Source organism: Vulpes lagopus, chromosome 19 (assembly GCF_018345385.1).
Source record: "Vulpes lagopus strain Blue_001 chromosome 19, ASM1834538v1, whole genome shotgun sequence".
NCBI lineage: Eukaryota > Metazoa > Chordata > Mammalia > Carnivora > Canidae > Vulpes > Vulpes lagopus.
The window spans coordinates 8,477,032-8,498,441 of NC_054842.1; the positions used below are offsets into that span (position 1 = coordinate 8,477,032).

The following is a 21,410-nucleotide window of genomic DNA, read 5'->3' on the forward strand; positions in this document are numbered from 1 at the left end:
AATCCATCCATGTGAATTAGTGTAGCTACCAGTTGTCAGCTCTTGCACCATTGGGGTAGCGCATCACGTGATTATACCATGATCGATTCATCCATTGTTCTGTGATGTTCATTTGCTCTTTCCAGTTCAGTATTAGGAACTGTGCTGCCATGAACAATCATGTATGAGTCCTTGGCCGATTTTTCTTGACTTCATCTCTTCGATTTAACAGATATTGGTAGTAAACTGACAACCTGAGTATGGGCTTTTGTTTCCAGAACTTGTCATGTTTGGCTAGCATCATTAATTCTTTAATGAAATACCTTTAGGTCGGGCCTGCTCACTCAGGTGCCACATCAGCACAGGTGCTGTCATATACTAGCCTAATCCACTTGGTTGCTCCCTTCTGGCCCCGCAGGCATTTCCATTGTTGGCATCTGAGTCTTGAGGCTTTACTTCTTTTTCTAGTAATTACTTTTTTTCTTTTCTTTTCTTTTCTTTTCTTTTCTTTTCTTTTCTTTTCTTTTCTTTTCTTTTCTTTTCTTTTCTTTTCTTTTCTTTTCTTTTCTTTTCTTGATTTTTTTTTTTTTCATGAGAGACACACAGAAAGAGGTAAATACATAGGGAGGGAGAAACAGGCTCTCTAAAGGAAGCCCAATGTGGGACTTGATTGCATGCAGGACCTTGGGATCATGACCTGAGCCAAAGGCAGACACACAACCACTGAGCCACCCAGGTGTCCCTAGTAATTACTTTTAAAATTTCAACATATAGGGCAGCACCGGTGGCGCAGCGGTTTAGCGCCGCGTGCAGCCCAGGGCATGATCCTGGAGACCCAGGATCGAGTCCCACATCAGGCTTCCTGCACGGAGCCTGCTTCTCTCTCTGCCTGTGTCTTTGCCTCTCTCTCTCTCTCTCTCTCTCTCTCTCTCTCTCTCTGTGTGTGTGTGTGTGTCTCTATAAGTAAATAAATAAATAAATCTTTAAAAAAAATTTTTTTCGGGAAGCCCCGGTGGCGCAGCGGTTTGGCACCGCCTTCAGCCTGGGGCGTGATCCTGGAGACCCTGGATCGAGTCCCGCGTCAGGCTCTCTGCATGGAGCCTGCTTCTCCCTCTGCCTGTGTCTCTGCCTCTCATTCTCTCTCTGTGTCTCTATAAATAAACAAAATCTTAAAAAAAATTTTTTTTTCAACATATATATAAACACATTGCTTTTGATCAACACTTAGAATTTACATTCTCTTCAGTAATTATATTCTCCACTGGAAGACATTCTATTTCCTCTCATCCATCTTTTCTTTACATCCAGTATTCCAGTTCCGAATGTTACTGTTCAGTGTACGGTATGCAGCAATAATTATTTAAGTTATATACATGGCAGCTTTCATTGATTACCACTGTTTATTATATTGTACATCTAAGTGGTTTTGTATTTGGGTTTCATCTTGGCTTCAGGATGTCCTTGACTAATTCTTTCATGTGGTATGAGGGATGGTCTCTGTATGAAAGTAGTTTAATATTTCCTTTCCAGTTAAATGCCACTGTTACAGTATGTGGAATTCTGAGTAAAAAATCATATTATTTTAAAACTTTGAAAATAACATTCTGTTGTCTTCCAACTTTTAGTGTTGCTAGTGAGAAGCCCATCTGAATGGTATTTTTTTCCTCTACAGAATCTTCTAGAATCTTTTCTTTCTTCCTTTTTTTAAAAGACTATTTATTTATTTATTCATGAGAGATGCAGAGAGAGAGGCAGAGACATAGGCAGAGGGAGAAGCAGGTTCCCTGTGGGGAGCCCGATGTGGGACTCAGTGCCAGGACCCCAGGATCAGGACTGAGCCAAAGGCAGAGGCTCAACCACTGAGCCACCCAGGTGCTCCCTAGAATCTTTTCTTTCTTAGCATTTTGAAATTTGTCAACTAAAGTCTAGGTATAGGCCTCATACCTAGAGATTATAAGGTACACCTACGTATACCTTTCGCCTGAATATATCTGACTTTTTCTAGCTTGGGAAAATTAATTACATTAGTTCTCTGATGATTTCTTTCCCTTTATTTCCTCTGTTCTTTTTACTATTACTCATATTAGACTGGTGGTTTCCAACAGAGGTGATTTTGCTTTCCTAAAGGATATTTGACGATATCTGGAGACATTTTGGGTGTCACAAATAGAGAGTGCTACTGGCATCTCAACAGCAGAGGCCAGGGATAGTGCTGCACATTCTGTAGCGTGTGCAACAGCTCCCCACAGCAAATAATTATTCAGTCTAAATGTCAGCTGTGCCAAGGTTGAGAAACCCAGATGTTGGCCCTCTGGCCCTAATTACACTTTGCTCTATTTCATTATGGAACCTGTCACTATAGGGGCAACTGCCTGGCTCAGTTAAAAGAGCATGTGACTCTTCATCTTGAGGTTGTAAGTTTGTGCCCCACATTGAGTGTAGAGAGGACATACATACATAAACAAACAAACTTTATTTATTTGTTTTTTTCAAACAAACTTTAAAAAAGATGAACTTGTCATTATCATGCTTTATTTTTAATGTATCTATCTGTTTATTGTCTGTCCTTCCCCAACTAGAATATGAGCTCTCTGAGAGGAAGAATTTCATGTCTTGTTAAACCACCCATTCCCACTTCTTAAACCACTTCCAGGTGGGAACTGGGCTCTCCCTAAATATTTGGAGACTGAACAACTCTAAAAGGATAAATGATTCTGTGTCATATTACTTTATTTTTGTCTCTTTGCTTATCACTTTAAATTGTAGGGAATTTCCTGGATTGTATCTTTCAGGTTATATTAGATATTGTCAGGTTTATCCTACTGTTCAGGTTTTCTGCCTAAATGTGTTTGTATTCATAAGTTTTTTAATTTTTAGAACTTTTTCTCGTGTCTCAGTTCTTCTTCATAATGATTTATTCTTCTTTTATGGATTCTATGCCCATTCAAATAAACCAGAGGATAAATATCAGAATTTTTTTCAGATTTGCCCTTTTGTTGCATGGGTTCTTTTCCTCGTAAGGTCATCCACATTGATCCTTCTGTTTCGGGCTGTTGGTTTTTCTCAATTGTCTTGGCTGTGGGTTTGTGGTACTGAATGAGGAACTGGGGTCTCAGTGTAGCAAGCCTAGGTTGCTGTTCAGGTGCAAGGAACCTTCTCCCAGCACCCACCACCCCTGCCCCACCTGCCCTCTCTAGGCTGCAGAAGTAGACAGGTGACAACAGGCAGATTTAAGTGGAAACTGGTGAGCATTGTACAAGCTTGAAAGCTGGAGTCCTCCCTATAGAGGCTCTCCAACGTGCCAAAATCAGCAGGATTTTATTCAGGTTGGAAGATGAATACAGCTTATTTTTCTAATGGGTGCATGTCTGTCTCTTTCCACAGCTACCCTGGCAGCTCAGTGTTACCTCAAGTTCTGATTCCCATCAAGCCCTCGTGGCACCCTCCCCAGGTAGCAGCTCACTTTGGCTGGAGGGAGCTCTTTAACTTGAGGCCAGATGCTGCTGCTGCTCAGTGGAGTGGGTAGAGACAGAGAGGCTGAGAGTCTGCTTTTCTGAAATCATTGGTCTACTGTCAACGCATGAGGGTTCTGGCATCTCCACCAACATATGAAGCACCTTTTAATCCTTTGCTAATCTGATGAATGTAAACTAGTATCTCAGTGTTACTTTAATTTGTGTTTTTTTCCATTAACACAGCTCTTTGAACAGCTCTTTGTAACTTTACTTTTTTTCCTCCATGAATCGACTGTTTATATCCTTTACCGTTTCCCCCATATTGAATTTCCCATCTTTTTCTTAATGATTTGCAGGAATTTATTATATACTTTGAATATTAGATCCATATCAGCTTTTTGGGTCATAAGCATCTTCTGTTATTTGTCTGTTAACCTTATTTTCCCATCTTCCAGTGCTGCAGAAATGTTTTTTTTACATTTTGTACTGTTCGTGTAACTTCCACATTTAAGACTCTAATCCTTCTGGAGTTCATCTTTGTGAATGGTATAAATTGGGATCCAGTTTAATATTTTTTCCACATGGTGACCCAGTTCTTTCTTCTCCCATTATATGTAATGCCCTCTTTATCATTTATCAAATTTTTATATACATGTGAGTCTCTCTGTGCATTCCTTTTTCTCCTCCATTGGTTTATCGGTCTGTTCTTGGAACAAACTATTATTATGGCTTTGTAGTATGTATTAGTTGGCCAGGGTTGCATAACAAAGTACCACAGATTAGATGGATTAAACAACAGATAATTATGTTCTCACAATCTTGGAGGCTAAAAGTCTGAGATCAACGTGTCAGCAGAGTTAGTTTATCCCAAGTTCTCTTTCCTTGACTTGTAGATGCCTGTGTCTTCACATAGTTTTCCCTTTATGTGTCCTAATAAACTCTTCTTATAAGGAAAGCAGCCATATTGGAGTAGAGCCCACTTAATGGCCTCATTTCAATTAACTACCTCTTTAAAGATATATCTGTCTTTATCTCCAAATACAGTCACATCCTGAGGTACTGGGAGTTAGAACTTCAACATATGAATTTTAAGGGGATACAGTTCAGCCTAAAACATGTCTTAATATCTAATATAGCAATTCACCCCCTCATTTTATCTCTTTTCAGTGTGGTCTTACCCATTTATGAGTATTTATCCATAAATATTTTATGCTAAATTGATTCAGTTCTTTGAAAAAAATCCAGTGGAATTTTTATTTATGTTGCGTTGAATTTATAAATTAATTTAAAAAAATGACACTTTTATAATGTTAGCTCAAACCCTTCCAGGACCATGGAATATCTTTTAATTTACTTAGATATTCCTTTTTGTACTTTAAGAACAGTTTTGATTTTTTTTCTTTATAGAGACTTTTGAATTCATTGCTAAGGTATTTCCTATCTACATTGCATTTCTGGTTATCATTGTGAATGGTAATTTATTTTCTATCACATTTGCTAATTGATTATTATTAGAAATGCCATTGCTTATTGCAAGTTGATTTTTGTGCCTGGCAATCTTATTAGTTTCCCTATTTTTAATTTTTCAAGTAGGTAGTTTATTGTCTGTAAACAAGGGTAGTTTTCTTTTTTCTTTTTTCTTTTTTTTTTTAAGATTTATTTATTCATGAGAGACAAAGAGAGAGAGTCCTGTATGAGCAAGAGGCAGAGACATAGGCAGAGGGAGAAACAGGCTCCCTACAGGGAGCCCGATGTGGGACTCAATCCGGGATCCCAGGATCACAGGATCACGCCCTGAGCCAAAGGCAGATGCTCAACCACTGAGCCACCCAGGTGTCCCTATTTTTTTTTTCAATTCTTATATATTTATTTATTTTTCTTGCTTTATAGGCACAGCTAGTATAACTAGTACTATGTGACAGTATATTGGATAGTATGAGTCTATGTTTTGTTCCTACTATTAATTATCTATTGCTGTGTAACAAGTTACCTCAAGAGTTAGCAACTTAAAACAACAATGAACATTTATTATTCTATATGGTTTCTGTGAATCAAGAATTAGGGATTAACATAACTTGGGGGTTCTGGCTGAGGTCTCTTCTAAGGTTGAGGTCAGTATGTCATCTGGGCCTGTGGTCATCTGAAGGCTTGACTCAGGCTGTAGGATCTGCTTCCCAGGTGGCCAGCTCACACAGCTGTTAGCAGGACACTGGGGTTCCTCACCATGTAGGTGTCTCCATAGGACTGCTTGAGTATCATCATGACATGGCAGTTAGCTGTCCCAAAGTGAGGAATCCAAGAGAGTGATCTACAACAGAACAAGATAGAAGTCTCAACGTCCTTTATGACCTGGTTTTGGAACACACACTCCACTATTGACACAGTATCCTACTGGCCATGTGAGTCAGCCCTATTGATTGTGAGAAGGAACAACACAAAGTTAAATATCTGGAGGTAGGGGTCATTTGGAGGCCATTTTTTGAGGTCTGGGAGGCACACCAGTCATAAAATACTTTTAAATGCTTCTGTTAAGAATTTGTTCTAAATTTTGGATATATGGCCTTTATTAATTTAGTAAATTTCCTTCTATTCCTGGTTTGTTGACAGATTTTGTTTATTTAATGATTTTTTTTTTATTTAATGATTTTTTTAAAAAAATGAAGACAATTAAGAGGTCAGCAGCCTCACAAGCAAATTATTTGTGACAAGCCTGCATGGACAGAACCAGCTTTGGGTCTCTCCTTGAGTCCTGTATGAGCAAGAGGGATTGGCCCAGTACAAGCCCGTTGTGGCTGAAGAACTCTGGAAAAAGTCTTTTTTTGTCTTGGGAGATAGTTACAGCCATCAATTTTTTTCTTTTCCTTGCAGTGCCCAAGACAAAGATTTTGGCCACTGGCGGAGCATCTCACAACAAAGACATCTTACAGGTATGTGCTGATAGTAGGCCAAGCAGTAGGGCCTCTTCCATGTCTGTTCCTTCTAAGAGCCAGACACTGTCCAGTAAGGACTGCCTCTGTTCCCATTCTTGCAGATGACTGACAGGCTATCACATCATGTTGCTGTCACTGTGTTACTGGGACATGCACATTTTGGGTTGTAGTCTGAGCACGTATCTTGAGGCTGTATCAACTATTGACTTCTAATATACCTGTCTTGGTCAGATTCTCTAAAAGAAGAGCCTGAGATGGGAGTTCTTCTATAAGTGGGTTGTTGAGAAGGTACTCCCAGGAGAAAAAGAGTGAGAGGTGCAGGTAGAGTTGGGGGAAACGATAAGCAAGAATATGGTTTTAGCTGTGGTTCCATCCCATAGGGAAGATCTGAACCATGAACTGTACCACAGACTTGGTTCCCCTTTGGGTAAGGGAGCCGTGGCTAACTTGGAGATTTGTGAGAAAAACCTCCTCTGAGAGGCATCCTCTGTTCAGCCAAGAGCAATTCCTTTGAGGAGGGGCAACAGTGAGCCATTGGCCACCAATATAGCATCTGGAGGAGAGAAGCACACCAGTCCAGGAATGGAATCCAGATGGGCATCAGTGGCATCTACTGTAATATTTCTGGTCAACTAAGACTCCCAAGTCTTTCCCATGAGGATCTCAGTAGAGATCCTCCATTTTTCAAATTATGTAATTTATTTTGGGGAGCTAAATGGAAATATTTATCCTTCTCCCTATAAGATATGCCAACTTAGTTTGGGTTTGTTTGAGCTTGTTGGCATTAGTGTCTACCTCCAACCATCTCCACCTTGACTGTTTGCTAAGTATACTTCCTAAGTCTTCCTCCTTGTCTTTGATAAAATGGTTAAATAGTGCAGGGACCTCCTGGAGAGCTGTGGCCCTCCCAGAGACTTCCCCCCAGGTCATCCTGACTCTTCTTATCAGGGTGGCATGGCTGAGTGTACCTCCTTTAAGACAGTAGAGGTGGAATGGAAGGCATCAGAAGCGGGTGAGGAAAGAGAGTGTGGAAAATGTGTGCCAAATGTGTGTGTTCCCTCTGAGGAACAACTTAGCACAGTAAGAACCTCCCCCCTTTCCAGGTGCTTGCGGATGTGTTTGGTGCCCCAGTGTATGTCATAGACACTGCCAACTCAGCCTGTGTGGGCTCCGCATACCGAGCTTTCCATGGTAGGTCGTGCAATGGGGAACAGAGACTTCTAGAAGAGTTGGGGCACTGGCTGGGATGAGGAGGATAGAAAGGGGAGATTGAGATGTTCCCAGTCTTTAGGGACATCTAAAACTTGGGCTTTAGTTTCATTTTTCTCCCTCCTAGCAAGCAAGAACCAACCCACCAAACCTTCTGTTCTTTTATTCTGTACTTAAAGTGGGGAAAGAAAAGTAGTTCCCTAACTGAATGAGGCCCCAAGCCCAGCACAGGGACATTGGGAAAGGATGCAGGATATGCTTGAGGGCACATGAGCATGGGTCTGGATACCTGGTGGGCAGGAGAGGTGGATGAAGTCCAGGGCCATCGTTTCAGCCAATGCAGGAAGTGGAACAAAGCTGAAGCCTTCCTGGCCAAACAGTCCAGTACCCTGGACAGCTCCACAGCGGCCCATTGCACTGATGAAGGCCTCACTGAAACTCAGATCTCCCGCATCAAGGCAGGTTCTTCTGGGAGCAGCCCATGCCCACAAGGGTCCCAGTTAGTCAATTTGTCCCATTCTCTGCTTGCTCAGACTGCTCCTCCAGGTGCCCACTTATCTCAGGGGCCCTCTTCTCTCTGGCAGTTCCATTCTTCATCCATTTACTCTTAACTTTTTTTTAACACACCTATTTAAACTTATATTTTCCTATCCTGATTTCCTGAGAATCAATCAGGGAGTAGATCCTTCTCTTGTTCTCTTACTCTTTTACTGCCCTCCATCTCCACTCTGTCCACCTTATCCCAGTTTGTACCACCTCCTTGTCCTTGATTCTTGTCAAGATCACAATTTCCAGATTGTGTTTTTAATTAAACTTGACCTCACATTGGCGTTTATTTTTACTTCCCTTTATGTATCTCTCTCTCTCTCTCTCTCTCTCTCTCTATTCCTTGCAGTTTCTTTCTCCTTTTTCTCTTCCGTGATCGTTTTGTTGGACTCTACAACCTAGATAATTTTAAGAGGGGATTCAGTAGGTGATAATTTTGGAGGCCTTAGATATCCAGCATGGGCTTTGTTTCACCCTCCAAAATAATGGTAACTTGTTCATGCAAAGGACTCTTAAGTTCAAAATGCTTTTCCTCAGCACCTTGAAAATACTATTCCATAATCTACTGGCCCTTAGTGTTGCCCACGAAAAACCCGGGGCCCACTTCTCACTCCTGCCAAAGCAGGAAAGGCATTGCCCTTTACAGACTCCACTGCTATGTGGCACTCTGTTTCTTTTTTATTTCTCCTTTTCTGTGCCTGTTTCATTGCCGGAGGTTAGGTGGGGTATTGCCTCACTCTGCCCTCCAAAACCGAGCCCCAAGCTAAGTCCTAGCACACCGGTCCTCACTCTGAGGTATATTAGCCACTTCATGTCTATTCTCCCCCAGCTGCATCCAGGATGAACCTCACATGTAGCCAGTCTCTGAATGAGTGGAGAAGGGACTGGTATCTTTTGATTGGTCTCTCTGCTGGCGACCCCACCACCCAAAAATTCTCATGCAGCTCTGAGCTGAGATAACCCAGCATTGGGTTGGAAACTGGGCCTTGTGTCTTCACTGGGCCCTCCCTCACTCATGGTGTCCCTGTGCTTCCCTGCCAAGCTACTAGATACTAGTACAAGATACTACATCAGTCTTAATTGCCTAGAAACTCTTTACTTTTCCTGTCCACCTATGGCAGCGTTCCCTCTTTTCCAGCCCTGCACTCATATTTATGGAGTGCCTCGGGTATGCAGGCAGTGTGCTAGGCACCAGGGCTCTTCTAAAGACCCAGTCCCTGGCTTCACAGAGCTGTGGGCTTGGCAAGGGAGGGACCTTACATCTGCAGCCAGAAATTATAAGAAGTCCCCAAGGACAGTAGATGATACTTGAGGGTGGAGGGTTAGGGAGCCTCCAGACAAGTGACATTGTTTGCTGAAGCTTATCTGAGAAGAAGAGCATAAGTCAGTGAAGAGAAGGAGACAGGAATATTTGACATGGTGAATAGGCTCTGAGGTAGGAGGAATTGTAAGAAGCCTGGGTGGCTTCAGTGCACTGAGCCATAGGGAACGGGGCTCTGTGAGGGGGGAGAGGCAGGCAGACCTTCCTCTTCTGTTAGGTGCCAAGGGTTAGCTGCCTTGCTGGGACAGGTGCTGTCACAGTGAGCAAGACAAACTAGGCCCTGCTGGAGAGAGATCTGCATGTGAAATTCCTCTTCTCTCTCTCTCTCTCTCTCTCACAGTTTTACTGAGGCACAATTTACATGACATAAAAGTTACCCAATTTTAAGTGTACAACTCAGTGATTTTTAGTAAACTTGCTGAGTTGTGCAACCATCACCATAATCCTGTTTTAGAATATTTTATCACCCTAGAGATAAGATGCTAATTAACATCTTCATTTGCCACATCACTAATGTGAAATGAGCTTTCTCTTCTAGGCCTTGCTGCTGGAACAGACCTGCCCTTTTCAGAGGTTGTGAAGTTAGCCCCAAATCCCCGATTAGCTGCTACCCCATCCTCAGGAGCTTCTCAGGTGAGAGACCATCAGAATTTGGTCATAGGCTTTGTATTGTGAAAACCAACTACAGCTAACTCTTGAACAACACAGGGTGTCAATCCCTTTGCTGACATGAAAATGTACATATAACTTTTGACTCCCCCGAAACTATTAATAGCCTGTTGTTCACCAGAAGCCTTACTGATAACATAGTCAGTTAACACATATTTTATATATTGTGTGTTATATACTATATTATTACAATCAAGTAAACTAGAGAAATGAAAATGTCAAGAAAATAATAAGCAAAATACATTTACCATCTATTCTATCAAAAGAAATCCACCTATAAGTGGATCTGCACAGTTGAAACCCATGATGTTTAAGCTCAGTTGTAGGTTCTTTTTTCCAAAAGATAAGTTTTGCTCTGTCACTTAATGTTAAAGTTGATGTGTTCAACTAATGGGGAAATCCAACTTTTTTGTTTTTAATTGTCAAGAGAACAGAGCAGAAGAAGCCAAGTTTTCAAATGAGATTCAAGACACTGCTGATTTTATAGCTCCAAGGGTCAGATAGATTGCTGAGTATATCTTCAGTGCTCCATATGCCTCAGGATGAGCCCTTATATTTCACTGGCTCAGAAGCCACAGAAAGACTGTCACTTAAATGCAAGATGTGCTGCGTTTCTAGGACTCAGAGTGAAGTCTGGATCCAGGACAGGGGTGTGGTTCCCCAGGCCAGGAAATCCCTGTGAAGGCGGACCCTGCTGGTTACAGGTTGGATTCTCTGGAAAGCAGACACTGAGATGCTGATTAAGGTTTAGGAGATTTACTGGAGGTGCTCTTGGTATCTACATTTGTGTAGGAGGAAACAAGGCAGGACAGGGCAGAAGGAGGAGGTGAGCCACAGGGCAATCTCAGTGGAGCCCTCAGCCTGTCCTAGAGGAAGTTCTGAAGCTGGGCAGGCTCTCTGGACTTAAACCCAGTTGAGATGAGGGGGCCGGGCCTTTATATCTCAGGTCAATGAGTCTCTGCCCTCAGGCCACCCCAGGATGAGGTAAGGCAGCTTTCTATAGCCAAAGCAATCCCCAGAGGGGGCCATCAGCTGAGGGCTGGGAGAATAAGTTCTTCATTCCTGAAGGACAATCTGACTGGTACAACACAGCATCCACCATACCTCTATTCCTATTTGCAGAAGGTTCTGGCAGCCCAGGAGCAGGGTTGCACAGATGGAGGGCATCATTACCGGTTGAGCAAGTAGCATGAGCTGAATTCATGCTTGCACCAGATTTCCTTGGCCCTAACATGCCATGGGATGATACGAAATGGGCCCACGAGGATACTGTGCACATGCTGTGTCTGTGTCTCAGCTGAGTGACCCCAGGCTTAGGAAATTCCCAAATTATAAAGGAGTTGCAAGCAGATCTGCTCAACCTTTGTCCTTAAGACATTTCTGTACTAGCCTACTCAGCAAATAAATTTTCCCTCTATCCCAGAGGGCGACTCTATCTCTATCTTCCATTGCTGTTTGCTGTATAAACATTGAAAAGATAGACTGCAACAAAAGCTGTCACCAGACATGTGAAACTCCATGGAGAATTGCCTCTCAACATATCTTAGAACAGAAGCTCCCAGTTTCCAGGTGACTACATGCCCTCCACACAAAGGTGTACCCAGGCTCCTATTACTTTGTCCTTAAGTTGTATGTCCTTACCTTTAAGAGTCAGCTCAATGCAGTAGGAAGGCCCCAAACTGATTTAAAGGGCCTTTGGGTTCAGATTCTTATCCTGCCTTTCCTTTAACATACGACCTTCACGTGACCTTGAGCAGCATTTCTCATCTGTGAAGTGGGGACACCATCTGGTCCCTGCCTACTTTTAACCTGCTAATTGTGAGGCTTAAGACGAATCTTTGACTATAATGGCTTTGCTATGTAACAAGAAGTGTGAAGGTAGTTGTCAGGGTTGGTTCAGTGGTTTGATGGTGTCAGGGCTCTGGGTCATATTCCCTGCAGTTCTACAGCTCAGCAACAGACGATGGGAACATGAGAATCACATATGTCATTTATAATTTTCTAGTAGTCTCATTTAAAAAAAAGTAAAAATAAATAAATGACTAATTTTAAAGATATATTTTATCTAATCCAGTATGTCCAAAATAATGCCATTTCAATAGGTAATCAATAAGAAAAATTACTAATGTGATATTTTAACATTCCTCTTTTTTGTATGAAGCTTTTGAAATCTGGTGTGCATCTTATACTTGGAGCACTAGTCATGTTTCAAGTGCTCACAGACATATGTGATTTAAGGGTACTGTATTGGGTAGTATGGCTCTAGATGTGCTCCAAATGATCACAGGCTATCTGCAGCTGCTCCAAACATCACACTCCCTCACCACTGTATCCATAGGTAGGAATGAGAGCATGGTGTTGGGCAGCCTCTCTTCACACGCTTTTTGCTCATCAGAAAGAGAATACTGATCTGTTCCTCTCAATTCCCCCACCAGACTGCCACTTGGTCACATGGTCACCTGTGGTTGTAACCATGGGACAGGTTCTGGCTCTTTTGTCCTCTAGAAGGAGGCCTACAAGGGAGAAGGTAGTTGGGGAAAGCATTAGGGAAGCAGACAGCTTTACCTGCCTCATTATAGGTAGCAAACACTCTGTGTGTGTATCACCACCTTCCCTGGCTTGCCCATGACCAAAGTGACTAAAAAGCTCCTGGGACTCTGTACCATTAACCACATGTGTAACCTCAGGATCCTTTGTGACACCAGGCTCCAAGCAGCAACAGTCTGTGACTGTTGGTGTAATGACCTATTTGAGGACTGCTTTGTAAACTCCTTGGGAGCAGGGGAGCATCCTCTGTGTTCTCTCTATGGCACATACAGCAGTGGTTGTGCTTAAGTGGAAACTCAAAACTGCACCAGTGTTTTCTCTCGGCTCAGCAGAGAAATTGCAATTTCCTCCTGACAGAAGATCAAAGCGCCCCCTGAGTTCTCTTCTCTGTCACCTTCAAAGAGCTGCCCCAGATGTGCCAAGAGTGGGCCTTGGTTGTGTAATTAGTTTTTAAAGTACTTGACTTTGGAGCTAATTAAGCCAAATGAAGGAGTGGGATTGGCATGAGCTAGTAGTGGCATTTGTGAGTCTCAAGGAAACCTGGGTCCCTTGGTCTTTAAGTGTTGCTGATCTATTAGACACCATGTGCTCACCTGAAGTGCCCACATTTCTCAGGCTAGGCTTATAGAGCCACAGGAGAAAACAGCTTTAAATAAAGGAGGGAGGGCAGCCCAGGTGGCTCAGCGGTTTAGTGCTGCCTTAGCCCAGGGCCTGATCCTGGAGACCCAGGATCAAGTCCCACATCAGGCTTCCTGCATGGAGCCTGTTTCTCCCTCTGCCTGTGTCTCTGCCTCTCTCTCTCTGTCTCTCATGAATAAATACATAAAATCATATATATATATATTTAAATAAAGGAGGGGACGGGGAATGAAGGAATGAGGTTAAGAATGTGGGGTTATGGGCAGCTCCGGGTTGGCTCGGTTCGATTCTTGATCTTAGGGTTGTGAGTTCAAGCCCCACATTGGGTATAGAGATTATTTAAAAATAAAATCTTAAAAGAAAACCTTTTTCCCTTATTGGTTTTTGGTTTTGGTTTATTACATAGCACACTGTATATATAATTTTGTAGCCCACTTTTTAAAAAAATACTACAGTACAACATGAGTATTTACATTCTTAAAAATGAGCATACACATTATTTTTAATGACTGCATAATAATCTGTCTGGCTAATGAATCATAATTGTGCATTTTGTATGTCTTAGAGCAGTTGCTTTTAGTTTCTTAATTTTTATAATTGAAATTATATGGGTAAAAGGTGAACAGAACCTTTTCCTATTCTGCATGAGAATTTGAACCCTGGTTCAATTTCTAGCTCTGTTTCTTTTGAGACTTAAATAAAAATGGAATGTCAACAATATTACTATGCAACATTGCTTATGTACAAATGGCCTTTACTTAGGGCATCGTATCTGGAGTGGGAAAACCATATATACTTTGGAAGTTATACTTAGGGCTTCCCTGAGTCCAGTGACATCTCATGGGCATGTGTCTTGCCTATGAAGTTGTTACAAGAGATACTCCTGTGGGGCATGAGGTTCCAAAGCCACGGTGGTTCTTTGCACCTGTACAATGTGGATTTTACGTTTGCACCTGAGCTGTAACATGGGGGGTCAGGGAGACCCTTTCCTGGACACTTGTGCAAACTGCTATAAGGACCACTATGTGGTCTTTCATTCAAGAGGAGCACTTGCAACCACTGTACCAATAGGTTTGTTTCTCTAGTTTATCCTTTTGAGGGCCAAGGTGTGGTCCATGGTAGTCTTAGGAAACTGGGTGGTTAGTGTCTAAGAAGATCCTTCGTAGGCCTGGCATCCCACATTTAGGATTGTTTCCTTAGGGGAGCTTTGCAGAAGTAGAATGACTGAGTCAAAGGTTATGGCCATTTTCAAGCCCTTTAATGCCAACATATAGTCAAGTTGATTCCCAGAAGAGTGGCACCACCAACTTCACCAACCATGAGACAAGATGGCATTGCCAGGTACCTTCACCAGAATTTTTAAAAATCTTGTAGATTTGATAACAAATTTTTGTCCTAATTTGCATTTTTAAAAAATCTTAAACTGTAGGTTTGAGAACTACTAGCTTTTCCTCTTTTGTGAATTGATTCTTCCTTTCTTTTGCCCAGCACAAGCACCTAAATCGCAAGTAAATAGGATGCTAAATTTTAAAACTGCAGGCTGCAAAGAGATGGAAGAGGCACCTCTCCCTCCCCATTCTAAACTGCTCTTTTTGTCCCTCCAGGTCTACGAGGCCCTTCTCCCGCAGTACGCCAAGCTTGAGCAGAGAATCCTGGCCCAGACCCGGGGGCCTCCAGAGTGAATGCCTGGGCCCAGGCACCCCTGTTAACCCTGCGTCAGACTCCACTGATCCCATTTGGAGACATGCTCCTCCTGGACAGCAGGGATCCTCTTCCTTGTCCTACGGGAGTACCAGCCCACCTGACTCTGCAGTGCTCCAGCCCTGCCTGGGACCACCTGAAACCCACCTTAGCACACCTTCCTAAACTTAAATGGACCCTTTTTCCCGGAACAGGAAAGCATCTGTCTTTTCCTGTCTAACCTGGGAGGCAAGAGAAAACAGTGAGACTGGGATGTGTCCAGTAAAAACTGTGACTGTTGGCCTTTTAAAGGCAGAAGTAAAGCTAATATAGGACCTCAATCAGGAGAACAGGGAGACAGAGCTGTCCCCCATACCCTGACCCCAGCAACCCCTTCCCCAACTTGGTCTTTTTGACTACTCCTCCCCCAAAATAACCTGCAGCCACCTTCTCTTGCCCCATACTATAACTCCTGTGGTCCATCCCTACCCCTGCAAAGCCTGACACCCCCCCCCATCCCCCAGCTGCTTCCTCCTTCCTCATTTCAGGAGGGCTTCCTAGTGTCTTCCTTTCTTGTCTTCTCCATGCTCACCCCTCCTTCAAGTTTTTGCTCTTCTCACCCTCCAGCATCTGCCCCTTCATCCTCCCTAATCTCTCCTCTCTCCCCATGCCCACCTGCTGTAAGTTCTTCCCACCCAAAAAGCTTGACCTGTTGAATAGGCTTCCTGTCTCCTCCCATCAGCTCTGCCCACAGGCTGCCTGACTCCCTGGCACACCAGACCACGTGCAGGGGCCCTCTCTCAGGTGATACAGGGGAGCACCTCCCTCCCTCCATCCCTTCCTTCAGAAGAATTTCTCAAATTCTGGATTTTGTTGATTCTATTCATGTACATACTCTCTGTCTTCTGTATTTCCTGTAAATTGGTGGTTGGGACTAATACAGAGCTCCTCAACCTCAATATTATTAGCATTTGGGGCTGAATAGGTTTTGGTTGTGAGGGGGCAGCAGTGTCACTGGCCTCGATCCACCAGATGCCAGTAGCACCCCTTCCCCAAGTCATGACAATTCAGAATGTCTTCAGGCATTGCCACACATCTGGTGGGGATGGGAAGACAAAATTGCCCCTGGTTCATAACCACTGATCTAGAAGTTTGATCCAATGCACATGTGATTATTTCCCTTTTTATTGTCAGACAACTTCATAAGATGGTGGTGTATTCTTCTTTCAGAAGGCACCTAATGTCTGGTTTTCTTAATGGGTTGATTCCCAAGCATCCTCTAACAGCAAGTAGGTTTTTATTTTCAGTGTCAATATGATACATTTAATATAGTCCATGTATTTTTATCTATTACAGTAATTATTTCTACCTTGCCTTCTTTTTGATAGTCATTCTTTCCAGCTTCTCTCCTGCTTTCCTGATATTTCATTCCTTCTTTCTTCTTTACTGATATGAGCACTCCTTGTGTACTCCTTAATTATTGCTTGGCCCCAAATCTCTGTCCCATCCCTCTTTCTCTCCCATTCTGTCCCCTGATATTTCATTCCTTCTGTCTTTTTTTTAAAGATTTTATTTATTTATTCATGAGAGAGAGAGAGAGGCACAGACACAGGCAGAGGGAGAAGCAGGCTCCATTCCATGCAGGGAGCCTGACGTGGGACTCGATCCTAGGTCTCCAAGACCACACCCTGGGCTGAAGGCAGCCCTAAACCGCTGAGCCACCCGGGATGCCCTTTCTTTTTTACTGATACGAACACTCTGTGTACTCCTTCTTAGTTATTGCTCAGCCCCAAATCTCTGTCCTTATCCATCTTTCTCCCCCATTCTGTCCTCTCTTATTGGATGATTTCATCTCTTCTTGGGTTTCAACCACTATATATAAGCCAGGAATGCCCAGATCTATATTTCCATCCAGAACTCTCCTTAGAGTCTATCAGAATTCTCAGAGGGGTACTTCAGACTCCACTTATCTTCCCTTGCCCTTCCCCAAACTAGCTCCTTTTGTGTTCCTGTTTCAATGAACTGGTGCCCACTGTTCGTTCATCCATTCATTGAAGAACCCAAACCCCAAATGCAGTTGTCCTCCCCCTTTCTTATGTCAGATAAGTCACCAAGTGAGTTTGGTTATTCCTTTGGTAACTCCTAAAGCAGTTCCTTTCTCTGTATCCCTGTTTTATCTTAGATCCTTTTATTCATTGCTCAAATTATGACAGAAGCCTACATAGAAAGTCCTGTGTGATCTGCTTCCTGCAGAACCCCCCCAGATTTTACCTCTGCTGCAGGCCCCTGCCTGTTTTGGGACTTTGATTAAATCAGTCTATTTGTGGTTTCCACCCAGAGTGGAAAAATGCTGCAAACTGGATCTGAGATCTGGTTGATCAGAGCAGTATAGGGGGAAGTCAAAAGGAAGAAGTTTAGAAAGCGGGTGGGACCAGCATCATCACTTCTGAGAGGGATGGAGTCATCTTGAAAGGAAGTGGTGCCCCTAGCAAGCTTGGTGGTTCAAAGGAAAAAAGAAAGCTAAAGATAACAGCCTGTCAATAGCAAGTCAAAGATCCAGAAGATAGATAACTTCCCCACCCCTACTACCTAGACATTACTTATTAAATAAGTTTTACAACATTGATCAACAGAAAAAGGTTCTCTTGGATCAAGAAACAGAAAGGACCAGTCAATCCATTTCCCATTTTACCTTTGCCCCCATAGAGTTGCCTGTTATCATAAGCATGTCAATATAACTAGAAAAAGGAACTCACTTTGTATACAAATATATGAAGAAAACAAAGTCAGAATGATAACTTTTCAAGCTGATGAAATAGTCCAAAATAAAGAGAACAAAACAGTAAACTGTAACAACCCTCCAACATAAACTCTAGAATTTTGAAACTGAATATGAATATGAAAGAATACCACAGTTCAGAAAATGTAAAACTCCGAATAAAAATGAAAAAACACAGGCATATGTGAAGAGAGAAATGACCAAGCTTGGGAAAGAATTTGAACAAAAAATTAAAATCATCAGATATAAAGATGAAACCACAACATATTCAAATAAAAGAGATGACTACAAGTGCAGTAAAGCATATAGAATATGGGAATGACAGGGCATCCCGGGTGGCTCAGGGGTTTAGCGCAGCCTTCAGCCAGGGCCTGATCCTGGAGGCCCGGGAACGAGTCCCACATCAGGCTTCCTGCATGGAGCCTGCTTCTCCCTCTGCCTGTGTCTCTGCGCCTCTCTCACTGTCTCTCATGAATAAAAAATAAAACCTGGGCAGCCCTGGTGGCACAGCGGTTTAGCACCGCCTGCAGCCCAGGGTGTGATCCTGGAGACCCTGGATTGAGTCCCACGTCAGGCTCTCTACATGGAGCCTGCTTCTCCCTCTGCCTGTGTCTCTGCCTCTCTCTTTCTCTCTGTGTCTCTACGAATAAATAAATAAAATCTTTAAAATTAATAAATAAATAAAACCTTTGAAAAAAACGTATATGGGAATGACAAAAGCTAAGCAAAAAATACACAGGAAGAGCTGAAAAGGTACAAAACAAAAATGATAGGTAAAGAAGAAGTAACATAGATAAAATTGGAGCTCCCAGAAGCTACCAAAAAAGACAGTGTAATTGGTTAATACTTAAAACTGCCCCAGGAGAAATTTCTGAAAAATTAAAAAGAAGACTTGATGCTTGAAGGGCCCCTTTTGTTACATAGAAAAGACCCAGAATGGTCAACTGGACCTATCCTAGCAAACTATTAAAACTTTGAAGATGAAGTAAAAAACCCTTTAGCCCAATAGAGCTAGTCTCTTAACAAAGGAAAGGTCAGACTGGCATCAGACTTAACAAAAAGTAAGTAGGAGTGGAGCAACATTTTCAAGAAGTTAAAAAAGATGGGAACTAAGAATAAGTGTTTTATATCCAGCTAAGCTGTCCTTTAAGTATCAAGGATATATATGTTTAAATCGTGAGAGCTCAGGAAATAATTGTACTCATAACCCCTTAGGATCTTACTAAAAGGTAGGCTCCAACCAACTAGGAGATGATTGGGGAACTTCAGCAAAAAGACTAATGGTGAGCACTAAGTATCTTTAGTTTCAGATCTAAGACCAAAAGGAAAGTTGAGAGGGCAGCCCAGGTGGCTCAGTGGTTTAGCGCCACCTTCAGCCCAGGCCCTGATCCTGGAGACCCGGGATTGAGTCCCACATCAGGCTCCCTGCATGGAGCCTGCTTTTCCTTCTGCCTGTGTCTCTGCCTCTCTCTCTCTCTCTCTCTCTCTCTCTCTCATGAATAAAGTCTTTTTAAAAAATTAAAAAAATAAAAAATGAAAGTGGAGATGGGGTGGAAAAATAGAATCAAGTGGTATATGCTTTGATAAGGTAAAAGTAACAAATGAAAAAGAAGAGGACAGTACAAAGAAGTCTGTTGCAAAGGCAGTATGTACAAGGCAAAGAGTATCATTTAAAGTTGACAAACCAAGTAGTTGGGGCTTAAAGAAAAGAGAGACTAAAAGAATTATATATAGGTAATAGTACAAAGATAATCACTGGACTAAAGATAGGAATTTCCCTCAGTGCCCAAAGAAACAGTAGTAAAGGCCATAAGTTGCATAGTGAAAAACATGCAGTGAATGTAACATCATACAAGTAAAGAAGCAAAGTGAAATTAATAAATTAAAAGATTCAACTCATCTATTTTTAAAAGATTTCAAAAATGAGCAAAGTGGGGGAAAAAACGGAGGCAAACTAGGAAACAGACTCTCTTTTTGGAAAGTAGGCTCCACGTCCAGTGTGGAGTCCAATGTAAGGCTTGAACTCACCACCTTGAGATCAAGACCTGATCTGGGAATAAGAGTTACTTAACAGACTGAGCCACCCAGGTGCCCCAGGAAACACTCTTAACTATAGAGAATAAACTGGAGGTTACTAGAGGGGAGGTGGAAGGAGGATAGGTGAAAAAAGGTGGTAGGGATTCAGGAGTGTGCTTGTGATGAGCACAGGGTGTTGTTTGGCAGTGTTGAATCAGTATATTGTGCACCTGAAGCTAATATTATGCTGTATGTTCACTAACTGGAATTTATGAACTTTTTAAAAAAGTTCAGGGCAGCCCTGGTGGCTCAGCGGTTTAGCGCTGCCTTTGTTCCGGAGCCTGATCCTGGAGACCCGGGATCGAGTTCCATGTCGGGCTACCTGCATGGAGCCTGCTTCTCCCTCTGCCTGTGTCTCTGCCTCTCTGTGTGTCTCTCGTGAATAAATAAATAGAATCTTTTTAAAAGAATCCTTTAAAAAGTAAAGTTCAAATTGACTCACAAACCAGCATTTTATGTTATTTACAAGAGACATATCTAAAAACAATTGATCCATTAAGGCTAAAAATTAGATGGGCAAAAATATACCAGGCAAGTACAAATCATAAAAAGCAAGATTACAATACTGATATCTGATAAAGGTAGAATTCAGGAGAAAGACAAAGAAGGACACTAATGCTAGAGTCACAATGAAGTTATACTAATTATAAATGTTAGAACCTCTTTCATTTGCCAACTTTAAATGATTTTCTTTGATTTCAGCGATAGATTCCAACAGAATATATATCTTCTGAATATATATATTGAATTTTGCATCTTATAATAAGGAATAATACTACATAATAGAGGATGTACCTATTCACAGAAATTGGCCATTTATTATATCACAAAGAACATCTGTAATTTCTATAAACTAGAGATAATGCAATATTCTTAAATCCCAATGCAATAAAGTGAGAAATTAATAAAATACATATACATATTTTTAAGTCTTATATGGAGAAAGACTTTCTATGAATTACTCTTGGGGTGGGCACCTGGGTGGCTCAGTGGTTGAACGTCTGCCTTCAGCTCAGGTGAAACCTAGGTTTCATTTCAAACCTAGATGAAATGGTAATGACCAGGAAACATAATGTACTAAAATGACTCCAGTAGAAAGTTTAAGCAGACTAATTTTCATAAAGGAAATAGATTATCAAAGAGCCATACTATGAAAAGCTCTAGGTTGGTTGGCTCTAGGTTCTATCAAACCTTCATAATTGAGCTCTTTGCTACATAATGTATTCTAGAACTTTGGGAAAGAAGAAACACGTCCAGATTTTTGTGAAGCAAATATAACATTGATTCCCAATTAGGTTGCAAAAATAGCCCCAGTTCTTCACTTACTCTTATATCCACATACTTGGCCATGGAGTTTTGTTGTGTCTTTCCTTTGGGTTTTTCACAAACAAGATGCAAGCACGGGCTTTGAAAGTCCTTATGCAATTGAGGTTTCTCTCATTTTGCTCTCTACCTTTATTATGAAATTTTGGGGCCTAATCTTGCCTGACCAAAGCCATCCTTGGTCAGTCAAGGTAACTGTCCTAAACATGTGAATGGGTACAGGTGAGACCAGAAGCACTGCCCAGCCAAGTCCAACT

The 21,410-nt window shown here is 42.1% G+C and overlaps 1 protein-coding gene across 2 annotated transcripts in view; it reads left to right on the forward strand.

Moving 5' to 3' along the window:
- XYLB (xylulokinase) overlaps nucleotides 1–15,933 on the forward strand; it is a 49,035-nt gene extending 33,102 nt beyond the window's left edge. For both annotated transcript variants that reach the window (XM_041734159.1, XM_041734160.1), the window contains exons 16-19: nucleotides 6,303–6,361; nucleotides 7,468–7,555; nucleotides 9,979–10,073; nucleotides 14,900–15,933. In XM_041734159.1, coding sequence (XP_041590093.1) covers nucleotides 6,303–6,361; nucleotides 7,468–7,555; nucleotides 9,979–10,073; nucleotides 14,900–14,977 — 320 coding nt within the window. In that variant the 3' untranslated portion in view covers nucleotides 14,978–15,933. The remainder of the gene's footprint in view (nucleotides 1–6,302; nucleotides 6,362–7,467; nucleotides 7,556–9,978; nucleotides 10,074–14,899) is intronic.
- The last annotated feature ends 5,477 nt before the right edge of the window (nucleotides 15,934–21,410 follow it).